The 25432-nt window shown below is 57.3% G+C and overlaps 1 protein-coding gene across 1 annotated transcript; it reads right to left on the bottom strand.

Moving 5' to 3' along the window:
- Positions 1–488: 488 nt before the first annotated feature.
- Positions 489–24978, bottom strand: TESC (tescalcin). The gene is made up of 8 exons (XM_029921619.1): positions 24957–24978; positions 24714–24783; positions 12090–12170; positions 7618–7757; positions 6274–6335; positions 6065–6172; positions 2610–2657; positions 489–766 (listed from the first exon to the last, which is right to left on the bottom strand). The coding sequence occupies exons 1-8, from the start codon at positions 24976–24978 to the stop codon at positions 689–691; spliced, it is 609 nt and encodes a 202-aa protein (XP_029777479.1). The 3' UTR covers positions 489–688.
- Positions 24979–25432: the final 454 nt, after the last annotated feature.

Below are 25432 nucleotides of genomic sequence, written 5' to 3'. Positions count from 1 at the left end.
TGGACAACCTTCATTTCCCGGCCCCCAGCACAGCCCACCCGAGTCAGAAGGTGACCCTGGAGCTATGGGAGCCATTCACTGGGGACTCCCCTCCCCTGCTGCCGCTGCCACTGGAGACTGCCACATGCCAGCCCAGGAGGGCAAGGACACCCCCAGCCTGACCCTCCGCAGTCAGGCCCGGAGTCCAGCACCCCGGGCACTGTCAGTGGGCTTGGGTGCATCACCACAGGACCCCCTCATCTTCTCCGGCCTAAACGCTCAGTCACAACACCGAGGAAACCCCGCACCCGAGTCCCAGCCACCACGCCCACTAGTAACTAGCCAGCACTCACGCAGGTGAAAGAGCAAACCCTTCACCCAAAATACACCAGAAAAGATACAGAAAAAACCCTCCCCTCTTCCAAACCGACCTTGAAAATTAGCTGTCATCTGCTTGTGTGCCACCAGGCGGCCAGGCCACCGAGCAGACTGCGGGAACAGGAGCCACGTTCATTTACAAACCAACAGTTTTGTTTTTTTTATTGGAGATAAAAACAGCGAGGCCCCGCGTACCGTGCCCTAGGGAAAACAAGACCGCGGAGTGCGGGGGGCTATTTACACGAGCTGCAGCAGGACCCCAGGGGCCTCGGCCCCGCACGCAGGCAGCTCTGCACCACGGCGCGGCTTCGGGGACGGGGGTGCCTGCAGGTCAGTGGCAGAGGGCGATGGTCTCCATGTTCAGGAAGCGGACGTGCATCTTGGTCTCGATGTCTACCCCCTGCCAGATCTGGAAGGGACAGAGCAGCACTGAGTGCACATCCCTGCTGCCACCCGGCCCACGCCGTCCCCACCCCCAGGACAGGTGAAAACCAGAGGCCCGGCTCCACGGCCACGAACCAAGCGTGGAAAAGGAACTTACTTCCATCTGCCTTTCTGCGGGTTAATTTGGCTCTGACATTTGGATCCTTTCTGATACTGTCACAGCAGGTTATTAAGTGCTGAACCCAAGCTCTTCGCTCCAAGTCATTTCAATCCCACCTACCACACTGCGGGCTCTGTGATTTTCATGCAAATTCCCAAGCCCCAGTAAACCTCCTCTTCATCAGTACAATGTGGGGACCACCACGTGCACTGGCCATGTTAGGTCACGCCGTGTCATGGGCTCGACGGGACCATGCACGGAAATGCTCTGTAAACTGTTGAGCACTGTGCATTCACGGTTTCACTGACCCATCCTCGCTCATAAAAACCTCCCTGGGACAGGCTGCCCCTGTTCAGCCTAGACAACCTCATGCCAGGAAGGGCAATTCCTACCCCAAGTTGCCCACGGGCACATACCTGGTGCTGGTTCTGCCATGACAGTCTGCGCTGGTCAGGGCCCCGGGGGACAGCTGGGCTGCCCCGACTGAAACTGCCACACTGCAAGCCCCCCCCCGCCAGGACTGCACTTGCCAGCTCCTCAGCCCTTCGAAGGACCCAAGAGGGCCGCAGATGGAGAAATGGCTGGACATCACTCGGCCCCCCACTTGTGAGGACTTCAGACACTCAAGCTGTTGCCTGCGGCATCTCTGGGGACTGCCACCAGGCCGTAATCGGGCTGCGGTCACAGCCCATGGGCACCCAAGCTGGTTCCTAGGGAAGCAACCGGGGCACACACGGTGCTTTCTGCTAAATGCCAGCTGGTGACAGGTCACTGCCCAGGGGAGGGGCAGGGCCAGCGGGTCAGGAAAGGCCCCCCATGGAGGAGGGACAGTCTTGGGCACTGGAGGCATCAGGGTGGGGTAGAGGAGCCCGCCGGGTAAGAGGCTGGGTCTCGCAGGCTTCTCTGCCCGGCCCAGCCCCGGCCGGTGTACAGCGGGGGAGGCTGCCCCCCACTTTGGCCCAGGAGCCAGGGCAGCCCACCCCGCTTCCTGCAGAGCTGGCTGCCAACTAGCCAGGTAGCAGTGCAGCCCAGGTGGAGGGCCCATCTGAGCTGCCCCGGACTCCCTGGGCCGTGACCGCCCAAGTCGCCCATCAGCGCCCTCCTGTGGGTCAGAGGCTGCTGCGGCGGGCTAGACGGACACCTCTGGGTTGTGTCTCCTGACTTCCTGCCCTCCCTCTCTGATCCCATAATGAACCTGGTGGCCCCCTGCGGGGGTCCTCGGCACCAGACACAGGGCAGGGGGGGGGGTCTCTCCACCAGGTACCTGCCAATCAGAACAGTGAAGGGGTCCCAGACCCCAACCTCGGAGCACGTCTGTGACAGTGGAGGCCTGGTGTCCACCCGCAGCGTCTGGGAAAGTGGGCAACTCTATCCAAGGCATAAGAAAAGGGGCAAAACCACACACAGTTGACTCCAGTGTGTGACTCATAGGCATAGAACATTCCAGAACCTGGTTCCCACTGTCAACAGTGATGCTTCTGAGGTGGGGACTGGGGACTTGTGGGGGAGGGAGAGGGACCGTTTTTGTTGCAGCCCGTTTGTACTGCTCCAGTTGCTCTGACCACACGTAAACATTACTCGTCTAATAAAAACAAGTGCAGCCAGTGTTCAGAAGGCCACACGTGACCCCTCTCCACAGAGATGCCAGTCTCCTCCTGACCACCGTGCAGGACACCCCTCACCCCCACTGCTGCTCCTAGACACCCACCTTCAGGAAGTCGTCGAAGGTGATCCCCTCGTAGACCTGATCAGGCTCCTGGGGACAGAGCACATGCAGAGTGAGCGACCGCCACCCTCCCCAGGACGCAGAGGGTTGGGCCCATTCGGTCATGAGAAGCAGGGATCCCTCTGGACCTGCTGCCTCCAGCTGGAGGTCACTCTGAATTCCAACTCGGCTGGAAGGGAGGGTGCGGACTGACCGAGGGAGAACCTGGCGGATGAGGGTGAAAAGGAAAGGGGTGGCCAGAGAGGCACGGGCTCCCCTTCCCCTCAGCCACCGACAGGTCCTGCCATTTCCCAGGCCTGCCTCCCCAGGCCTGCCCTGACCCTCTGAGCTCACAGACCACTGGGGCAAGGGGAGAAAGACCCGCCCCTCTCGCCCAGTGAGTCAGCGTGATATTGTCTGCCCGCGGGGTGGTGCCAGTCTCCATCTGTGTCCTTCCTGCTCTGGGCACACATGACCCCAGGAGACCAGAGGTGGGGCTCCTGCCCCTCTTAACTGCTATCTCGGCCTCTGGCACAACCCAGCCTCCCCAAACCGCACCCCTGCCTGCAGCCCTCTGTGACCGAAAGCCCGGCTGCCATGCCGTGTCCATCAACAGGAGACTAGCTAAATAAAGCGTGGTCCTCCTTGCTATTGATTACCAAGCATCCATTAAGAAAGGGTCGATCTCTACATGCAGATATGGAAAAGGCTCCAAGATACACAGTGGAACCAGCAAACAAGCAAAAAGACGTCTGCAGAGCCGTGCACGCCTGCCAACTTCTGCCTGAACCACTGACCAGACTGCCGCCATCTGCCCTGGGGACGCGCGGGTCAGCACAGACAAGAGGCAGGAGTCCAGTCCCATTGGGTGCACATCACAAATAAAAGACACGTGTATACATTGCGGGGGGGGGCGGGATAAACCCCAGCCAGGGCTGTTCCCTTTAGGGAGGAGCGCCTGAGGGGGAGGAGAGCAGAGCTTCACCTCTCTTCTTCCCGCACCTCCCTGGAGCTTCGTTTAACCTTTTTTAATGTTTTGCTTATTTTTGAGAGGGAGAGGGAGAGAGAGCGAGAGTGGTAGTGGGAGGTGGGGTGGGAGGAGAGGGAGAGAGAGGGAGGCACAGAATCCGAAGCAGGCTCCAGGCTCCGAGCTGTCAGCACAAAGCCCGACGTGGGGCTCGAACCCACCAACCGAGAGTTCATGACCTGAGCCAAAGTTGGACGCTTAACTGACTGAGCTGCCCAGGCACCCCTGGAGTTGTTCTGATATATTTTTAATAGCAGGTACTCCATGTCTACTGTTCAGGTTCTGTTCTTACTCCCATTTTACAGATAAGGCCACTGAGGTGCACAGAGGCAAGGCCACCCGCTTTTCCAGCTGGGAGCAGCATGCATGGCTGACTCCGAGGGTGATAGGATTCTTCACCCTGGGGGGTTTCTTTACACTTGTTTTTAATACGGAAAACAAATCTGTACGTATGTCTTAATTTTATAAATGTGACCAGTTCTCAAATGCCCGGTTGGGTCCCCAGGGCTCCCTACTCTTCCCAGGCCCCCTGGGGCAGCCTAGGAGAGCTAATTATAGACCAGGCTCGTATCCTGAGAGCTGGGAGGGTGGGGGAGGCTACGCGGGCTGAGACCCCAGCCAGGCAGCCCCACCCTTAAGCCACAAGACCTCCCCGAGGAAGCAAGCCCTGCTCCGGCCATAACTGGCTCTGCAGTCCATTAAAGCAGGCGGGGGATCCGCTGTCCCTGGTGGGCAGCGCAGGCCGGATGGTATTGAACGGGGCGCGTGCGTGTGTGCACAGCGCATCTGTTTATCTGGCTGACGTTTGCATGAGAAAATATTTTAAGAGCACACGGAGGACCCATAAGTCCTCGGGGCCCAGACCCAGGGGGGCGGCATCGGCCCTGCCCCTCCGTGTCTGAAGTGCTGACTTTTATGCCGATCAGGAGCTGCCGGCAGGTTCACTACAGCCAATTAAGGGAAGTGTCCCCCACTGGAACCGGAGTGGGATGGGGAGCAGTTTAAAGGAGGAGAGTAATTCAATCAAGTGGGAACTTGGCGCAACCACATGGCAGGGGGATCCCTGCGCTCCCCCCTGAGGTCACCGACCCTTTCTGCTGCAGTTAATTTGCTGAGTGAGGTGGTTTCACCAAAGCCAGAGGCCTCCCCCGGGGCCCAGGAAGCAGCCAGATAAAACACAGGCCAATAAAATGACCACAGCCCCTGCCACTGGGAGCAGGCCCGGGCGTGCCACCACCTTTGATGGCAGGCTGGGGACACGGCAGGAGCTGGCAGAAAAACACCCCTCCACTTGCTGGAAGCACACAAGTGTGGAGCCGTGACGACCAACCAAACCCTCAGGGAACCGAGCTGTCAAAATGGTCAGGTGCCTGTCCTCAAGGTCCCCAGGGACTCAAAACCACTGTGTCAGAGGCTAGCCAGGCTGGACCCAGTCCTACAAGAGTGCGTCCACCAGGCATGGTAAAGATCGCTGCCCCCTAATTCCAGAACATTCCTGAAGTCCTTGGGCCTCAGTTTCCCAACCAGTAAAATGAGACCAAGAATCTATGAAACCGCGCATGTCTGCACATGCCGTGCAATCACACTCAGGGAGAGGTGTGCACCCGCCGGGGCCCCCACACGCCCCACAGCCACTGCTCGCCGGTCCCAGGGCAGCGGCCGCTCTGCTCACCGTCTGTTTCTGGGCCCCTCTAGTTAATGGCTCCTCACTGGGGACAATCCTGTCCCCCTGCCAGGGTCATCTGGCCGTGTCTGGAGACATCCCTGATTGTCACAACTGGGGGGCGGGGGGGGGGCTGGCCTCTAGTGGGTGGAAGCCAGGGACACTGCTAAACACCCTACAACACACAGGACGGTCCCCACCACAGACGGCTGTCCCCCGTCCTGAGAAACGGTCCAGCCGCTTTTCCACAGTGCTCCCGCCTGCCTGTCCCCTCACCCCACAGCCCTGCCCGAGGCCCTCTGCAGCCATGCAGCACCCTCCACGGCTTCCTGCCTCCTGCCTGCGCGTCCCCTCTGTGGCCGCCTGGGGGCTCCCCCGCCGCAGGCGCCAGCGCTGAGGCCGAGCCCCCTCCTCGGTCTCCATTACGCGTGCCCCCACACACCAGCCCCGCCGCCCTGTCTCACGGCCAGAAATGCCCTCCCAGCCGCTCATCATCAGTTGCGTAGGGCACGCTAACCGCAGGACGCTGGGGGAAGGCGACACAGCTGGGGCTGCGGGGGGGGGGGGGGGTTCTCCACCCCAGGGGTCCCCTCAGGGCAGGAAAGCAACAGGGTAGGAGCAGCGAGGCAGACGGGCGGGCACCTAGTCTAGGCCCTCCGGAAACACAGACTACAAGCCGGCAAGGTGTGGCTGGAGTTAGCCGGGCTCCGGAGGACGGGACTGGGGATTCTGGGGCCATGGCTCCCCGCACCCGGGGACACGGCTCACCATCTGCCCCACGCACACGCTGGCCGCCTCCATCATGGCCCCGTCGGCGATGGAGCGGGCTGACTCCTTCTCGATGTGCGGGTTTCCGGACAGCAGCTCCTCCACCACCTGCGGGGCGTGCAGACGCGGGGTGACCTTGGGCCTCCGCCCAGGCTGGGGGCAGGGAAGGGCCAGGAGCCCTGGCCCGCAGGCAGAGGAGCATACTTTACATTTCGATATTCTTCCAGGGTGATGCGGCCGTCGCTGTCCGAGTCATACATGTGGAACAGAACTGGGGGCGGCAGGGGGAGAGAGAAGGGCTCGGTCAGACCAGCCGGGAGGGGAGCCCCGGGTCCTCCTGCTTCCCTAACTTTCCTGCTCAGAAATCTACCTCAAAATGAGCAAAAGATGTCATAATGAAGCCTAAACGGCAACCGTAGGAGTCAACGGCACTGCCATGGGTCCAGACCGCCTAGGTCCTGCTGGGTGGCCTTGGGCAAGTGACCTAACTTCTGAGCCTCAGCTCTCCCAACTGTAAAACGAGAGCAACATCAGTGTCTACCCTCAGGGCGTAACAGGGGCTCCGTGGCTACCGAGCTGGGGGACGCGGACGAGTGGTCCCAGGCACGTGGTGAGGACACGTGCGACACTCACTCAGGTGAGGACACATCAACTTCGTCCCAGACTATCCTCTCCTCCAAGACCCCAGAAGGCAGCTACGGTCGGCAGGTCGTGCACCCCACTGCTGCTGTTCCAGACCCCTGGCTGATCTGAGCCACTGCCCCATGGGCATGAGGGACATCCGTCTCCTCTGCTTTTCCACGTGGGGACACGCACTCTGTTCCTTCGCTGGCATCGCTTGGCATCTGGCAGCCCGACAGAGGCCAGGAGCTGAAGCAGGAGCCGGGGCCGGGTGGGGGCAACCTCTCTGACCCAGCGCTCACCCTCACACAGTCCCTGCCCCCAACCCAGCCTGGACCAGACGTCCTGTGCTGTGCCACGTGCGGAAAATGTCATTTCTTCTCACCCACACATGACCCCATGAGGCAAGGCTGCCCTGAGCCCATTTCACAGACTGCATCCTTGAAGCTCAGAGAAGTTAACCTGTTTGCCCACGGCTGTCCCATGAAGGGAAGGGAAACCAGGGGCCCCCACGACCTCTGACCCAGCCCTCTGACCCACCAGGCTCCCCCCTGGTCCAGGGCCATCAGAGGACCTCAGGGTACCCAGCCTTGGGGAGTTCCCAGCAGCCCTCTCGCCTGCATTCCAGAGCTAAATACAGCCCAGTCCCCATGTTTACACGTTCCTGCTCCTGAGGCTGAGCCTCCAATGGGGTGGGGGTGGGGGCGGGATGTCAGGAGTCGTGGGAAAGTCTACACAGGGAAGGGGCATGTGACGCTGATGCATGGGACCCTGGGACCCCGTGCTGCTTGGCCGGCCCAAGCCGACTCCAGAGCTCCCCCCCCACCGCCAGCTTGGGAGGAGAGCATAGTGGGGGGGCCCTCCAGGCTATAACCCAGGACTGGTGCCTCCCTTCCCCCCGCTCCAGGGGTAGGGCCCCGATGTCCACGCACATCTCAGCTTCTCTTTCCGGCACAGCTGCACCTGCTCCTCGTCCATGGTGGTGTCGATGGGCCGGAAGTAGGACATGATGGTCAGGAAGTCCTCAAAGTTGATCTCGTCAGCCAGGCCACTGGACCCCTTGCGCAGGTTCCTGCAGGCGTACAGACCGGATGCCGGCAATGGGTTAAACGCTGGGGCCCGTCCTCCAACTACCAATGCTTCAGAGAACTTGGCCCTTCTGGGCCCACACCTCGCCCACAAGGGCTGTCTGAGCCTTGGGTTCTGTTTCCCAGCAACCCGCCTACAGGGGGGCGGGAGGGGGCAGGAGGTGCTGCCCTCCACCCCAAGGGGCCAGGTGGGAGACACCGAGTCCTGCTGTTGGTGAGGCCCGGGGCGGACGGCTGCCTGGGTGTGCAACAGTGCACCGGGCGGGGCCCTCAGAGGGGGGAAACCAAGGCACCAATTCTGTAACTCAGGCTACATCTCCTGACCCTTTCCTTCAGACCCGAGGCCGGCAAACCACAGCCTGCGGGCCGAACCCCCCCCTGCTGCCAATTTTCATACAGTCCGTGAACTAAGAAGAGTTTTTATGTTTTTAAAGTAGTTGAAGCTATCTGTTGGGGGGGAACCAAAATAGTAATAGCACTTCATGACCAACTGTCGTAAAAATTACATGAAATTTGAATTTCAACGTCTATAAATAAAGTTTTATTGGCACACAGCCACGCCCATTCATTTACTAACAGTCTGTGGTTGCTTTCATGCTACCAAGGCAGAGTTGAGCATTCGTGACAGACACTGCATAGCCCACGAAGCCTAAAATATTTACTCTGTGGCCTTTTACAGAAGAAGTCTGCCGACTCCTGCTCTCTCTCAGCTAGCTGTCTGAAACTCTAGTGGGGAGGGGGCGGGGAGGCGGTCAGCTTGACAGAGCAATCGGTTTACTACCGAAGTGAAAAGTTAACTCTAAACTTCAGATTTTTTAGTAAGTCAAGGCAGGCCTGAGGTTGTCCCCCACTGGCATGCTTTTCAGAAGGGGCAAGAAGGGTTCGTGTTCCAAGTGAGGCTCAGGCTGGATCTGCCTCATGGCGGGCGCAGTGCCAGGCACTCAGCGGGCGCTCAGCAAACAGGCAGCTTTCACGCTCTGCTGCAAAGATGCCCCATTTAGACAGTATTTTGCATCCTTCACTTTCTGAGGACCCTGTAAGATGCAGCCCTTAGAGGTGAGGAAGGACCCTGCTCACGCCGCCCTCCAAGACCGGCTTCTCCGACCACAGTGCGGTTTCCTGAGCGTCTCAGGAAGCAAGGCTGACCGCGCGGTTTCTGAGAAGAAAACTCTGTCTCTGGCCCCTGCTCCAAAGTCCTTCCTTGCTGCTTCCCACCCCAGACCTTCCAGGGCAAGAAGCAAAGGATCGACAGGACAAACATGCTCTAAGCTGCAGCCCCCAGGTCCCTCTTCAGAGGCTTCCGGGCTCCCTGCCCACTCGCCTCCCTGTCATGGCCACCCAGCTACGCCACCCCGCAGGACCCTCCTCCGCTGTGCCCAGGAGCAGCAGCTTTGCAAAATGCACAGTGGACCCCATTGCTCCCCTGCCTGAACCCTTCCAGACACTTGCGTTCCTGGGAGCACCTCCAACTCCCCCATCTGCTATGCCAGGCCCGGGAGGTGGGTCTGGGTCTCACCATCCACCCCAGCCCCGGACACCCCCTCCTGCCGCGCTCCGGCCCCCACTGGCCTGTCTGGCTGTCTACCTTCTGGACACTCAACACTCCTTGACCACTGGACGTCACTTCCTCCCTCCTGCGGGCAGCACCACACCTGCCCCAGCCTGCCACCCACTGTCCTAACCCCGGACCCTCTGAGTGAGGAGGGGGTGTCTTCTCCTGCCTCTCCCTGTCCGCCCCGAAGTCCAGTCCCTGAGCCCGGCAGAGGCCTGAGCGCCGCCCCGCTCCCACGCCCCGTCCCCTCGGCAGAGGTCATGGCTCAGTCGCGGCAGCACAGCAGACACTCGAGTGCCACCCGAGAGCTGAAACGCCAGCTCCTGAAGCCGTTCCCGGTTCCCACAGGTGTCGGATGAAAGCTGAACTGTGACCTCAGGTCAGACTTGTTTGAAAGCCCCAGAACATTCTCACCCACGCCAGGAGTGCCCTCTCTCCAGTCTGCGTCCACTCTCTGCTGGGGCAGCGGGGAGGGCAGAAGGGCCAGCCTGCGAGTTCCCGGGCTGGGCCGGCCCCCGCAGGGCTCGCCGGTCCCTCCAGGGCCACCGCCCTCTCCCCACCCTGGGGGACCCCATGCTGTGGGAGACTGGCCCCTCCAGCTCCGCCCCGCTGGGTCCCCGGTGCCCACCAACTACACACGTGGCCAGGTCTGCACGGAACCTTTTGGAAACAAGCCACACACACACACACACACACACACACACACACACACACACACACACGGGCAGGTACCCGTGCACACACCCTCACGCCCCCGTCTCACACCAGGCACAAGGCTCGGATCTCCCTTTACCATCTTCCTGTGGCACCTTGAACCCCAGACCCCAAGAGCCACACCCCCTCCATGTCAGGGGCACCATTTCCAGCCTGGTACCCCCCACCCCGCCTCAGCACCTCCGCACTCCTGCTCCGCCTCACTGCCCGCCCAGGCCTCTTCCGAGACGCTCAGACAGAACCAGGGTCACCGAGGAGGCGGGCGCTCTGAATCCACCGTGGGCCGTGCACCTTCCCTCTGGCGACAGGACAATCCGCCATGAAGGTTCCTTTGTCACCAGCTCGTCACCTCCGACCCCAGACCTCACTTTCACTCCATCCTCCCTGAAGTTGCAGAGCTGCCCACGGATCTCCTTCTCCACTCAGCAGCCCTGCCTCCAGCCTGGGGGACCATGGTCCCGCCCCCTCCCGGACCCCGGACCCCGGACCCCTGCAACGTGCAGGCACAGCCCCGCACACCACACCTCACCTTAAACCCGTTGGCGCCCCCGCCCCTGCTCCCAGGTTGAGTTCAAGACCCCTCTTACTGGTCAAGGGGCCGCATGATGCAGCTCTGCCCTCCACACCGCTCTCCTCTTGCATGGCTGCTCCATGCTCCGGCCAGACCTCCTTTCTGCCACGCACACTTGCTGTGCTTTCTTGTGCCACAGGGCCTTTGTACATGCAGTTCTGTCACTCTTGGTCACTCTCTCAGGCCTCGCCCTGCAGGCAGGCCTCAGCATCCTCCAGGGTAGCTGAGGACTCCTACCCCTACCCCACGAACCGAGGAGGCCCAGAGAGGCTCAGAGAGGGACGCACCCATGGCAGAACGAGAGCTGAGTGGCTCAGGCTCATAAACCTGAAACCTGTATGGGAAGTCACTGCCCATCTTCTGGCCACAGCATGCCTGGTCCCTTCTTCCTCTTTCTGCCCGTTCTCCCGGTTTCTTGGCCATCTCTGCAGACCCTGGGTGTCAGGCCCAGGGCCCTGGTGTGTTTGTCCAAAGGCCCAGGCAGCCTGGAGAGGGTGTACCTGACCCAAACCTTGATAGAGCCTCAGATACAGTGAGCCTCCATCCTGTCACAGGAGCCTTCCAACTTCGACAACACTAGACATTTGAGGACATGAGCTCTGGCTGGAGCCTCAGCTCCGCGACATTGGCCAAGGTGCACCACCTCTCTGTGCCTTAGTTTCTCTATCAGGGCAATGGGCAGAATGATCGCCAACCTGGTACACGTCAGATCAGTGTACCCTCAGCCATCCCGCAAGATAGATGCTATCGTTACATCCATTTTACAGATAATGAAACTGAGGCAGCCTCCAAAATGGCTCTCAATGATCCCCAGCTCCTGGCACTCAGCCCCTGCATGGTCCCCTCTCCTCCTACAGGAGGATCTAGTGACTCACTTCTGATGAAGAAAACACAGCGAAAGTGATGGGAGGGCCCTCGCAAGATTAGTTTATAAAAAGATGGGGTCTCCTGTCTCAGGGGCTCAATCTCTCCTCCTTTCCCCCAGTGCAGAAGTCATTCTGCAGGGACTGCAGCTGCCGTGTGTGAGCACCCTGGGGAGAGGTCCCTGAAGCGTCACTTGCTGACAGCCACACGTGTGAGCTTGGAAACGGCTGCCCCCAGTCGAGCCTTCAGAGGACTGGAGCCCCAGCTGCCCCCGAACCCGAGAACTCAGCTAGTTTGCCCCTGGACCCCTGATGCACAGAAACAGTGAGGTAGTATTTGTTTTAAACTGCTAAGTATTGGGATAATTTGTTACGCAGCTGTAGCTAACTAATAAACAGGCCTAGAGGGATTGAGTTAGCTGCCCAAAGTCAACCAGCCAGAGTTTCCTGACTCCAAGCTGTGCTTGTAACTCCTACCCCAAGCAGCCCCCTCCTCTGCTCAATGACTTAAGGGCCCATTCTGAGCACACGAGCATGATAAGAAGGCACAAAGGTAAAACACTCCCTCAAAGCCAAAGTCATCTGCTATAAGGCTTGTTCAGGGACAGGGGCCCACCTGTTGTCAAAGAAGGCACGGACGATTTTGGATCGGATCGGGTTGAGCTCCAGGTCAGGAACATTGTTGAAGTTCTCTTTGCTGGGTCCCAGGAAGGAGAGGCACCAGGAAAAGAAAGAAGAAAAAAAGATCAGAGGTCAGATGCCATGTCCACCATTTATCGGGCTGTAATTTTTAAGCCTGAGTCCCGAGAAGAGTTCAGGGACAGGACCGGAACTTGCTGCACTGGCCCCCCTGGCTCAATGATGCTATGTGTCCTCAACATTCACCCCCCAGAGAAATGCAGACACAAGATGCACACACCCCTCTCAAGGACTCAGAGCCCACCAGAGGCCCCTCACAGACCCCCGGTAAGGAGACCCTGATTCGGCCATTCTGGAACTGGGGCATCAGAAGAGTGGCCTGGACACTAGAAGATAGTCTGGCCAGTCCTCTGTGGGTGTAATGGAGTGTTACCGCGTGCCCCAGCAATTCCGCTCCTAGATATACGCCCAAGAGAAACGAAAACACGCCTCCATGTAAAAACTTGTACGTGAGTGGTACCGAAGCCTTGCTCATAACATAACAGCCCAGCTGAAACTTCCCAGGCATCTGTCAGCTGGTAAGTGGATACATTGTGGTCCATCCACACAAGGGAGTATATCCAGCCACAAAAAGGAAGAAGTGGGGATCCACGCTGCAACACAGAGGAGCCTTGGAAACACCAGATGTGCCAAGTGACAGCAGCCAGACACTACAGACTGCACAGTGTATGATCCCATTTACACGAAATGTCTAGAACAGATGAATCCGTAGAGACGGAAAGTCGATCAGTGGTTGCCAGGGGCTGGTCAGTGGTCGATCAGGGGCTGGGGCAATGACGGAGAGTGACGGCTAAGGTCCAAGGTCTCCTTAGGGGATGATCCAAATATTCTGAAATGGATGGTGGGGCTGGACGCACACCTTCGAGTGTACTAAAAGCCAAGGCATTAGACATGTTTTTAAGCTTTCATTTTTAAGTGATCTATTTTTAAGCCACCCGCCTGGGTGGCTCAGTTGATTAAGTGTTTGACTCCTGCTCAGGTCACGATCTCACGATTTGTGCATTCGAGCCCCATGTCAGGCTCTGTGCTGACAGCTCAGAACCTGGAGCCTGCTTCGGATTCTGTGTCTCCTCCTCTCTCTGCCCCTCCCCTGCTTGTGTTTTTTTTTTCTCTCCCTCTCTTTCAAAAATACATGAATGAACATTAAAAAAGAAGGGAGGGGGGAATGGGGAAGAGAAGAGAAGAGAAGAGAGAGGAGGAGGGGAGAGAGAGGAGAGGAGAAAGAGGAAAGAGAGGAGAGAGAAGCAGTCCGCCTGGCTCAAAAGGCCACATAAGAGAGAACCCATGTATACACAGGGACCGGAAGGGACAAACCCAGAGAGACAGGAAGCAAAGAGCTGGGTGCCAGGGTGGGGGAGCTAGAGGGGCTGACAGCTAATTAGTACAGGGCTTCTTTGAGTGCAGGGGGTGAGGGGGGAGTGGCAGAAATGTCCTCAAATTGAATGTGTACTTTTTTTTTTTATTAAAAAAAAACTTTTTTTAATGTTTACTTTTTGAGAGAAAGAGAGACAGAAAGTCAGCAGGAAAGGGTCAGAGACAGGGAGGGAGACACAGAATCCAAAGCAGGCTCCAGGCTGAGCTGTCAGCACAGAGCCCGACACGGGGCTCGAACCCACGAACCGTGAGATCATGACCTGAGCTGAAGCCGGACAGTCACCCAAATGAACCCCCCGGGTGCCCCTGACAGCATGCTCCAAATCTGTAAACTGTATGATATGTGCATTATACCTCAAAATGGCATTTTAAAAAAATCCCTAAAATACGTTTAAAAACCAAAATGCAAAGAACTGTGACTCTATTTACATAGAGAACAAAAGGCACCAACACTAACCCCTGCAGCTTGAAGTCAGGACACAGGTCAGCTGCTCTCGGGGAGGGTGACCAGTGGGGACACGGGGAGACTCTGAGGCAGAGAACACTCTGCTCTTGATCTTGCTGTCGGTCATGGGTATGCTCAACCCATGAGAGTCCCTCTCTGTGGGGCGCCTGGGTGGCTCAGTCGGTTAAGCGTCCGGCTTCGGCTCAGGTCATGATCTCACGGTTCGTGGGTTCGAGCCCCGTGTCAGGCTCTGTGCTGACAGCTAGCTCAGAGCCTGGAGCCTGTTTCAGATTCTGTATCTCCCTCTCTCTCTGACCTTCCCCCGCTCGCACTGTCTCTCTCTCTCTGTCTCAAAAATAAATAAAAAGCATTAAAAAAATTAAAAAAAAAAAAAGAGAGAGAGTCCCTCTCTGTGATCCGACACGCTTTCGCCTCTCTCTGCAAATGTCCTCCCACCGCTGCACCGGCCTAGCAGGAGGCAGCCGCAGGAGATGGCAGACAGAGCCCCCAGACCCCTTCGGGGCACAAGGCTCATCAAAGGGGCCACTGGAACTGCAGAGAGAATTTTGGGAAAATGGGAAAGAAACCAGCCCTCCATGCAAGTTAGTACATGAGACCCCAAGTATCCTCTGGCTTTCGCTGGTCAGAGGGTCATGGCTAATCCTTCCTTAGCCTCAGTTTCCTCATCTGTAAAGCAGGCACACAGACGCCGTAGATGAAGACTCCATGCACCAGAGAGCACCGAGACAGGGACTCTCGTTTGCAAAGCACCACATTCTCAAGCCCCCATGGCTGGGGGGGCGGGGGGGGCTCACAGGGGCCCAGGAAGCGGAGCGGAAGGGATGGTGAGTGGGGGTGGGGCTTGCCTCATCCATTCTGTCCTGGACACCCTGCTGGCGCCTAGCTCACTTCCCCTCCCAGGGGTCCAGACCCTTCAGCTGCTCCCAGGACTTCCACTTGGACCCTCGGAGACCCCCAGTCGTGCCTTGCCGAGCTCGGGAAAGGGCTACCAGAGCAGCCGTCCCCAGAGCCACTGATCTGGTTAATTCCCTGAAACTGGGGCCATCAATGGGGAGACTGCGGGTTGTAGGGAGCTGGGAGAACCCCAGGCCTACGCTTGGAAAGGGGTCAAGAGGGGACCCACCGGCAGCCCTCTGGCCACCTGGAAATCCCACAAAGGGCCAGAGTGCCTGCGGGGCTGATTCTGGAAGGAGGGAAGGGCAGAGGGGGGAGGGACCTCGCAGAGCCTGCCTCCCAGTGTCTGCAGCATATTAAGAAAAGAAGCCTGACCTCCCACTGACCGCAGAGGAGGGGAAGCAGATGCCAGGACCCAGAGCACGGACACAGTGTCCTGGGCCTGGCATCGCAGCCTCTGGCACGTCTGTGCAGGGGTCACAGAAGCCTGGCGGCCCTCCCTCCTCTCCACAGGCACCTGCTGCACACACACACCCCCATATCTCAGCTCTCTTTCGTACAGGCACCTTCCTGACACTCTGTGCCTCAGTTTCCTCCTCTGAGAATTGGGTACACACCCAGCACCACCCACAGCAAAGAGGACGTGTGGTCCAGCGCACCCGGGGCCTGGCTCAGGCTCTGATCTTTGCCAAGCCCATCATGGGGGGGGGGCTCCCCACATCACAGAGCCTTGGCTCGCTTATCTGTGAAACGGGGGTCCTGGGAATGTCCAGGTAGGATCATGGGGTTCATGGAACAATTAAATCCCATAAATATACATAAGGCACTTAGCACATTGCCTGACACACAGCGAGCTCTTAATTTTAAAGTCAGAATAACAGGGCATCCGGTGACTCCATCAGTTAAGCCTCTTGGTTTCGGCTCAGGTCATGATCTCATGGTTCGTGGGTTTGAGCCCCACATCAGGCTTCTCACGGACAGTGTGGAACCTGCTTGGGATTCTGTCCCTGTCTGTCTCTCTCTCAAATAAATAAAAACTTAAATATATGTATGTATATATATATATATATATATATATATACATACATATATTTAAAATCAGAATAGCTGCAGCTGACTTACGGACTCCCAAGGTGGCAGGTAACTGCTCTAGAAGCTTTATGTCATTCACCTGCAAGGCAGATGTTTATCCCCATGTTAAACAAGGGGAAACTGAGGCAGACAGCTAAAGAAACATCTTATTGCAAAGAAGAGAGACAGGCAGCAGGTGCTAGGAGGACTTCGGTCTGGCTGCCAGGCTCCGGGGCACTGGCGGATATTTGCCAACCTCCTTTTTGAACAAGGCGATTGCAGGCCTCGAGCCCAGAGCCTGGGAGATGTTGACCGCAGGTTAATGGCCCATAAATGCCAGTTTCAGTCTTGTTTTCCTTCCTTCCCCACCCCCAGGCACCCACCGGGCTGGTAGAACCGGCTCAGCCAAAGGTTCCGTGTATTGGTGTCACCAGCTGAAGGTGTGGAGGCCAGGCTATAGCCGCGGGAAAGGGCTCTGCCTCCCCCAAGCCCAGGGCTGTGGGGCCACAGCTGGGAAGTGGTGGCAAGGGGTCCGGCCACGGGGCCCCTGTGACCAGTGGGGAGGAGGGGTCTCCCACGGAGACCCCAGGAGCACACAGCTTGCACACCTCCTCTGGGTGGGGGGGTGAGCCCCAGGGTTTAAGGATTCCTGCCCCCCCCCCCAGGGCCAGGCTGTGCTAAGCACTTAGGAACACACCCACAGTCCCCATTCTGCAGGTGAGAAAATGGGGCCCAGGCAGGCCAAGTGAGGAGGCCATGGCCCCCCCAGCGGGGAGGGGAGCTTTGAATCCGGCTCTAACCGCCCCGCACACCTCCTCTCACTTGCTACTTCCTCCGGATTGCATGGGTTTACTTGAAAGAGAACACAACTGCAATCATGGTTGGGGATCTGCCCCCACCCAGCCCCAAGGGGCCCCATCCGGGACCCAGAAAGAAGGCAAGACAAGTGTCCGGCCCGCGAGGGAAGGAAAGACTAAGAAACTGCCAAGGAGGGGCCCCCCGCCCCCGCCAAGCCTCATCATGTGGCTGGTTTCCGGTGGCTCCTCTCCATGGGCGGGGGAGCGGCCCGCGGGGTGGGCACAGGGCCAGGCCCCAAGGGCTCCCAGCCTGGAACTCAGGCCTCCCTGCTCCACCCGCTCATCAGAGAAGGGTCTTCACCGTGGGGGCTGCCTGCCCACCCCTCCTGGACGCCCCACCCTGGGGAAACTGGGGCCCCAGGGGGACTCACGACGGTGGGGGGGGACCCAAGCCTCCCTTACCACCTGTCTCCCTAGTCAACCCAGAGTAGCTCAAAGCGCGGTCCCTGGCCTGCAGCGGTCTCATCAGGAGTGTGAGACATGCAGAGCCTTGGCCGGCCCGCAGTCAGAGCCTGCATTTTAACTTGACCCCAGGGAGACTGGTGTGAAGGTTAGGGTTTAAGAAACATGAGGGATTCCCCACATGCACCAGGCGTTTCTCCCACCCACAAGCCTTTGATGAGAAAGATCTGGAAGAGGGGCGCCCAGGGGCTCCGTGGGTTAAGCATCCGACTCGGGCTCAGGTCCTGATCTCACAGTTAGTGAGTTCAAGCCCCAGGGTAGGTTCCATGCTGACAGCTCAGTGCCTGGAGCCTGCTTCAGATTCTGTGCCTCTGTGCCTCTGTGTCTGTCTCCCTCTCTCCCCCCCCCCCTCCCCCTCCCCCACTAGTACTCCCTCATGCTGGCTCGCTTGTGCTCTCTCTCAAAAATAAACAATAAAAAACCTAAAAAATGTATACATCTATATAATGAACCTGTGTGCATGCCAGCTCCCTCTCTGGCCCTCCCTCCCTCCACCTGCTCCTTCCCCACTTGTCCCCACTCCAGACAGAAGTCCCCGTTGCCTGCTCTTGCAAGGGCTGAGTCCTTAGCAACCCTCCAGGGGAGAGGGTCTCTGTAAACACTTGCTACCCGCATCCCTGCCAATCAGTCAGGTCCACTTAGAAAGCCTCGTCCTGCCTCAGGGACCCCTTGGCACCCGTCACGCCAAAGGGACTCCCGCTCGGCTCTCCGGGTCACCTGAACGGACAGGAGAGCGGCCTGCTCGCACCCATGTGGCCTGGGGCATTTTACAAGCGACTGTGCGTTTTTCTTTTTGGATGAACCTGCATCATGCCAGCTGACGCCTGCAAGGGAGGCCGTGTGAACTCCCAGAACATGTAAAACCCTGACAGCAAATCGGCCTGAAGATGAAGGCAGGCCCTCAACTCCTTACTGTTGTACTTTGGGAAAAAACAGCAACAACAAAAAAGGAAATTTCTAGCTATTTGACAAGTTAAAAGCAAAGTGACTAGATTAAAATTACTAAAGAGAAATGCAATATGATCACTGTAGGTTCTGGCTTTTCTTCTAAGCAGGGGAAGACCCGCCCTAAGTAAACCCATCAAAAGATACAGCTTTTAAAAAAGTTTTTAATATTTATTTTTGAGATCATGAGACAGAGTGCAAGTGGGGGAGGGGCAGAGAGAGAGGGAGACACAGAATGTGAAGCAGGCTCCAGGCTCCGAGCTGCCAGCACAGAGCCTGACGTGGGGCTCGAACCCACAAACCACGAGATCATGACCTGAGCTGAAGTTGGACGCTCAACCGAGAGAGCCACCCAGGCGCCCCAATACAGATTTTTTAATTTTTAAGTTTGAGAGAGACAGATACAGCATGAGTAGGGGAGGAGCAGAAAGACGGAGAGAGAATCCCAAGCAGGGTCCAAGCTGCCAGCACAGAGCCAGATGCGCAGCTTGATTCCACAAAACCGTGAGCTCATGACCTGAGCCGAAACCAAGACTAGGACGCTCAACACACTGAGCTACCCAGGTGCCCCTAAAAGTTTTAAGTAGTGAGGAAAACATTTATTTGGGGGCCTCCAGCTCTGCCTCTGAACCCTAACCCTGCTGGGGGACCTCATCCTCTGGAGCCTCGGTTTCTTAATCTGGAAGATGGAATAATGGAGTGAACTTCACAGGCTTCCTGAGACCCCTGGGACCACGCCAGTGACCATCAGCGCGGTGCCCGGCACATGGCCAGCCCTCAGCTAACGGCAGCTGGGGCTCCTACGTATGCCCTTGACTGTGAGCTGACATTTAACACAACAACGCAGGGTAAGTGCTGCCAGGGATGCAAAACAGGACTCAGAGGTAGGACTCTGCCAGTGCCTGGCGGGCGGCCTATCAGAAGGCTGCTCTGGGTTGTGGTGACAATCAACCACGAACCCCGCTCCCCGTCTCTTAGCCTTGTATGTCCGTGGTTCCGTTCATGCCACGACTCACTCCACGTTCGGGGGCCTGACAAATCTACAGATATTTTTGGAGTGTGGCTCTATCTAATCAGCCCTCCGGCCTGCACCGCTACGTCTGCCGTATCCCACAGCATCTATTTCTGGGGCTTGAGAGCCTGCCCCGGGTCCCTTCAGGAAGTCAAACTCACAGTTTAAGACACTCACCAGTCAAGCGGCCCAACCTCGGAAAGAAAAAGTGGGAGAGGCAATTACTGTATGTCCCTCACTATCTGAAATTCGTATCGGTTCCTGGGTTCACTTGGGGGGAGCGCCTCCCCCCCCAGAAGAAGACCTTTGTGAGGACAGAAGTCTGCATCAGGACTCCATCCATGTGCCCCGCTGACCGATTTCTACCCAAGCATTTCTCCAAGAGGCCATGGAGCTCAGTGCTTTGTGGTCAGGGTGGATTCAAGGTTTTGGGGGTCCTGAAACATGTATAACTTAGAGGGGCCCTTCAAGAAAAATAATGCATCTTTATGAATTTTTGTTTTTTTAAATCAGATGCTGGACCTTCTAAGAAACACATGTGTACAGAGCAGGATCCTGACACGTCAGCTTTTTTTTAGTTTATTTATTTTTGAGACAGAGACAGAGCATGAGTGGTGGAGGGGCACAGAGGGAGACACAGAATCCGAAGCAGGCTCCAAGCTCTGAGCTAGCTGTCAGCACAGAGCCTGACACGGGGCTCGAACCCACAAACCGGGAGATCATGACCTGAGCCAAGGTCGGACACTTAACCGACAGAGCTACCCAGGTGCCTCCTGACACATCAGCTTTGAGGCCTCAGGGAGGGCATACCTGGACACCCTTAGATAATTTTCGGAAGGAGAGGGGACCAACTAAACACAGATAGGAAACCGATGGGTTAACGTTAAACCTCTTTTGGCGGTTTTTGCCTTGTGGGATTTTTTTAAAGCTACATGCAATTTATCAAAGTCACAAGTTCAGGAGCTCCATTCTTCATTAAGAGTTTCATATATTTTTTAAGTTTACTTATTTATTTTGAAAGACAGAGCAAGTGGGGGAAGGGCAGAGAGAGAGACGGAGAGAGAGAATCCCAAGCAGGCTCTGCACTATCCACACAGAGCCTGACGCAGGGCTCGAACCCACGAACCATGGAGATCATGACCTGACCCAAAACTAAGAGTCAGATGCTTAACCAGCTGAGCCACCCGAGGGGCCCCTCTTCATCTTTTAATGCAACTTACAAAACTCATTAGGTCCATGTTTAAAGCCTGCAGGTTTACATGGCCACTGTTAACGGGACTTTCACGCTGCGGGTATTTACCCCTCCCCCCCAATCACTGCCCTATGGGATCCTAGGCTCTCGGGCACCTTCATTTTCTGAGAAGGCCGGGGCAAAGGGTGCTGCTCCCACCCCCACCCACACCCCTCAGAGACTGCGGTGCTGGGTCCCCACCCAGTGGACCTCAGTCAATGCCTTTCACAAAACTCAACCCTAAGGAAACGAAGCTCCTTTCCTTACTCAGAAACCCCAACATAGCACACAGCCCTGCAGGATGTGCCCAGAGAGGCTGATGGCCCGGCCCAGGGTCCCTGGGGAACCCCGCTGGCAGTGTGGGGACAGGGCCAGGGAGGGGATCACAGCCCCGGGGCCGCGCACCACTAATGCCTGCAGGACCAGAAACCTGTCTCCCTTCTCCAGCTCCTGAGAGGCAGGTTAGGGGCCGGCAGAGTGGTTCTGGGAGGGGCCTGCCTGTTTGCAGAAACACTGTGGCCTATCACCTCCTTCCTGCTGGGCAGGGCTGGCACTGGGTGCCGCAGAGACTGGGAGACTCGGGGCAGGGAGGGGATTACCCACGCCCACCCTGGGACGATGGGGGCAGACGGTCCTCAGAGGCCGCTCACAGGTTAAGGCGATGTCCACAGCTTCCTTACGGAGGATTTCAGCACTGGGCTCCTCTGCTTATGAGCTGTGTGACTCAGGAACAGCTACATGACCTCTCTGAGCCTTACTTTCCCCTCTGTAAAATGGGGAGAACAGGTGTTCCTACCTGTGGGGTCTTGCAAGGCTCAGTAACGGGGCTCCAGCTACGCAGCCCAGAAAACATGCTCAGATAACAACAGCTCACATCGGCGAACACTTCCTACGAGCCAGGCCTCAGATAAGTTCTTTCCCGGGGAATATGTAAACCTTCTGCAGGGAGACAGTATTAACAACCACGGGCCTCACAGACCATGCGTCGTGGCCTATCAAGAGAACTTTGGCAGCCCTGGGGCACCCGGCTGGCTCAGTGAGTGAAGCATCCCATTCGGTTCAGGGCATCAGCTCACAGTTCATGAGTTTGAACCCCACGTCCGGCTCAGAGCCTGGAGCCTGCTTCGGATTCTGTGTCTCCCTCTCTCTGCCCCTCCCCCTCGCTCTCTCTCAAAAATAAACAAACACTAAAAAAATATATAAAGAACTTGGGTAGTCCTTATACTCACTTCTCCCTCATTACTCGGGCCTCATTCATTCATTCATTCATTCATTCAACCAGCCAGTGGTCGTGCTCTCCGAGCACGCAGAATGTTAGGAGCCCTGCAGTCAGCACTAGGCCCAGGGGAAGAGCCCCAGTGCCCGCCCTGCATGGGGCCAGCGGGCTGTTAGGGGCCCAGTTACAATCCTGCAAGTGGCGGGATGGGCACTCCCAGGAGGGGGCCATGGGGATACAGGAAGTAGGGGGGTAATCCTGGAGGATGCGGGGTCCACACCGAGACCTCAGCAAAGCAAACACCAGCATCCGAGGACACTGGTCGGCCGCAGTTAGAGGACGGACGTCACCTTAAAGGCACAGGGGAGCAGGGGCTGCTCACTGGTCTTGGCAGATGCGCCCAGGGCTTGCGTGAGGGCAGGTGTGGGAAGGGTGGTGTGTGGGGCGGCCCGGGGGGGGGGGGCGCAGGAGAGAGGCAAATGGGCAGGGGTGGGTGGGCAGAGCTGATGGCTCGGGTTCCCACGCCCTGGCCGAGCCCACAAGTGGGAGGCAGGAGCCTCAGTGCCTGAGGGGGTACAGCCTCCACCCACAGAACCCGGGGGCCCACCGGGCACCATCCTCAGCGCCAGGGAGGCCGGTCTGCCCGCGACCACCCCTGCTTGTTGGGAATGCAGAGTCTTCGGCTGGAATCCAAACCCGTGAATCGACCAGGTTCCCAGGTGATTCTCACGCACATTCACTCCCAACGTCCCACAGGGAGGCGAACTGAAGTCACCCTGTGCGGCCACAGAGAAGACGTAAGGGGCCCCGAGAGCCTGACCAGGTACTGACCGCCGACCGGGTCGGGGGCATCATCGAGGCAGACTTGCTGAGGAAACGATGCTAAGACCCAACAGCCTCACTGGGTTTAGTCAGAGGAATGGGAGGCAAGGCAGGGAGGCCACAGGCTCCAGGGGAGTGGAGCAGGTTGGGAACGGCCAGGGGCCAGGAGAGCTGGGAGGCCCCCGGGCTGGTCAGTGGCAGAGGGAAAGGCAGCTGCATCTGCTGAGCACTAACTATGGCCTAGGCACCGTGCCAGCGGCCAGGGCCCGCAACTCCCAGTGAAATGCAGAGTCTCAGGCCCCACACACCTGCTGAGGCTGAGCTGGCATTAGGAACATTCCCGAGTGATCCACATACACTCGAGCTGGGAAGGAATGTGTGCAGGGCACAATGTTTCAGTTTGTCCTTGCAGAGGCCCTGGAGGGGGTGGGGGCACAGATGCTAGAACCTCCAAGTGGGAGGGGCTCCAAGGGCCTCCCAGCCCCCTCCCCACCCAGCACCTGCGCTCCCTACCGCCACTCCCACCCCACGGTCAGACATCTGCTAACGGGCATCTCCAGGTTGCTCCGCAAGGCTGCCCAATGCCAACAACCCAGCTCAAAGCAGAACCATCCTGCATGGTATGTGCTCACTTTCCAAGCCCAAATCATAGCCCAGATGACCATGCTCGCTTTACAGATGAGCAGGCAGGCTCAGAGACACAGAGCAACCGACGCAAACACACACAGCCCCTCATATAGAGGAGGCTGATGCAATCTGTTTCTCAGGTCTAGGTTTTTGCCTGATTCCTCCAAGTCTGAAAATCAAACACACATGGCATGTGAACTTAAAACCTCTCAATAGGCAAGACCCGCAGACCTTCAACCAGAGCGGTTTCTTACGGGGCTTACGGTCTTGAGAAAGGGGGCCCCGCCTTCACACATCGCCCACTGTAAACCACATCCAGCAGCACAGGTACTGAGCACCTGGCACAGAACACATGCCCATGAGCTTCTGAAGGAAGGAGGGGGCCCTTGACACTTCCGTGTTCCAGTAGCCAGGTCCTTAGACTCGTGGGTTGTCATGCTGAGGTGTGCGCACCCTAAACGGCTCCTCACGCCTCCCCACTTTCCCACTGATGGCCCAGCCCCACTCCATCTGCTCTGGGGAAAAACAATTTGCATTTCGAGCCCCGGCCACGGTGATTGGCTCAGACTTGGACATGTAACACTCTCAGAGCCAATGAGAAGCCAGATGACTTTCCTCGGGGCTCACTCCCTCTCCTTCATGGGGCTTAGCCAGATGTCATAGTTAAAATTAAAGATAAGAGTCCTAATTGGCTTTAATTCTGCCTTGGATTCAATCAAATTGAGACAGGAGGCCACAGGAACCAAGAGATTACCAGACTCTAAGCTCTGGAAATGGATGCTTTGAAAATATAAGGCATGGGATCAACGCCATGCTTCTGTTTAGACAGACCAAGGAAAGAGATTGTTTTTTCTGTCAATTTCCATAAAACTTAGGGGAAATTTTAGTTTGTCTGCTAAGAAGGAAGTTCCCCTGGATTACTAAAATGTTGGATGTTCAAAGACTGTAACCTTAAGACCTTGCATATTTATTTTAGGAAACTCCATCTGTTAGAAAGCTCGTGGTAGAGGGCTGTCCACTCTGTGCTGAGAACCCTTCTTGCTACTGTTCAACTCGAAGCTTCTTCCCTGACAGGGCGATGACCAAATAAACACGCTAACTAGGACTGCTCACTAGCTTAGTTCTGTAGAACTCAACCAGCATGGAAGACTGAATACACTCTCTCGTAGGGCAAGGAGCACGGTTTAGAGCATTCATCTTCATAAAGAAATAACCTACACAGCTTCTAAAAGATTAACATTAAAAATGCAATGTAGGCGGGGGGGCTCAGTCGGGTACACATCCAACTTTGACTCAGGTCATGATCTCGTGGTTCATGGGTTCAAGCCCCACATTGGGCTCTGTGCTGACAGCTCAGAGCCTGGAGCCTGCTTCGAATTCTGTGTCTCCCTTCCTTGTCTAGAAGGGACCAAAAGAGTGACAACTACAAGTCTGTGGCAGGAAACAGGGCCACCCAGGGGCTCTTCCAGAGTCACGCTGCACTCAGGGAGGGAGGGAGAGAGAGAAGAGAGATCCTCAAGGGCCACGGAGCTGCCCAACGCCCACACCCAGCTGCAGGTCTTACCGAATGGTGGGCTGGTCTCCACTCAGCTGCTTGAACCTCCGGTGGAGCTGCTCAATCTGGTCTGAGGAGACTGGGAAGTAGGGGAGGGAGGGAGGGAAACAGAGAGAGAAGGCATCACTGACTGTGAACTTGAAGCCACCAGCAGGAGGCTGGTGACATTTTCCCCCACTTCCCAGGGGGGCAACACCGAGTTACCATCAGATGAAGAAACCGACAAAAGGCTTCCCACTCCTGGCAACGCACCCCTGGAGCCGTCACCTCTCATCCCCCCGGCAGTACAGCCTGTGCTACGAACAGCAGCTCCCGGGACGACACAGAAGTGGGCCAGCTCATTTCCCCTTTCCCCCTAAAGAGATCACATCCGTGTGACCTCTTCCCTTCCTGCTCCTGAAGACAGGGGTCTTCCTAGCTGAGCAAGGGGCTTCCCGAGGTCACATACTGAGTGACAGAGGAGGCTGGCAAAGACAGGGGTTCGGGCTGGTGCCAGGAGTCGTTTGGGAGACACGTACGAAGACGCGGAAGGAGAATCTGGTGCAGCAAGGGGATTGGAAGGAATAGAAAGAATTTTGATAACTGCGCTGTGGATGATGTACTTAGACCTTCCCAGTAGTTCCAGAAGACCTTAAGTACAGTTTTTCTTCATTACCGTTTCGGGCTGGCGGGCCGCACTTCTTCCCCAGTAAGACTGGACCTTGTCCGGCCCCAGTTTCATAGGGGTT

Source organism: Suricata suricatta, chromosome 14 (genome assembly GCF_006229205.1).
Source record: "Suricata suricatta isolate VVHF042 chromosome 14, meerkat_22Aug2017_6uvM2_HiC, whole genome shotgun sequence".
Classification (NCBI taxonomy): Eukaryota; Metazoa; Chordata; class Mammalia; order Carnivora; family Herpestidae; genus Suricata; species Suricata suricatta.
This window is presented reverse-complemented; position numbering and strand designations above follow the sequence as displayed.

Coding starts and splice junctions, on each gene's coding strand:
- TESC (XM_029921619.1), bottom strand. CDS start 24,978: ATGAGAGGTGACGGCTCCAGGG. Junction 7,758..12,089: donor CGTGCCTTCTTTGACAACAG/GTGGGCCCCTGT, acceptor GTACGCCTGCAG/GAACCTGCGCAAGGGGTCCA. Junction 2,658..6,064: donor GCGTGTGCGTGGGGCAGATG/GTGAGCCGTGTC, acceptor CTCTGTCCCCAG/GAGCCTGATCAGGTCTACGA.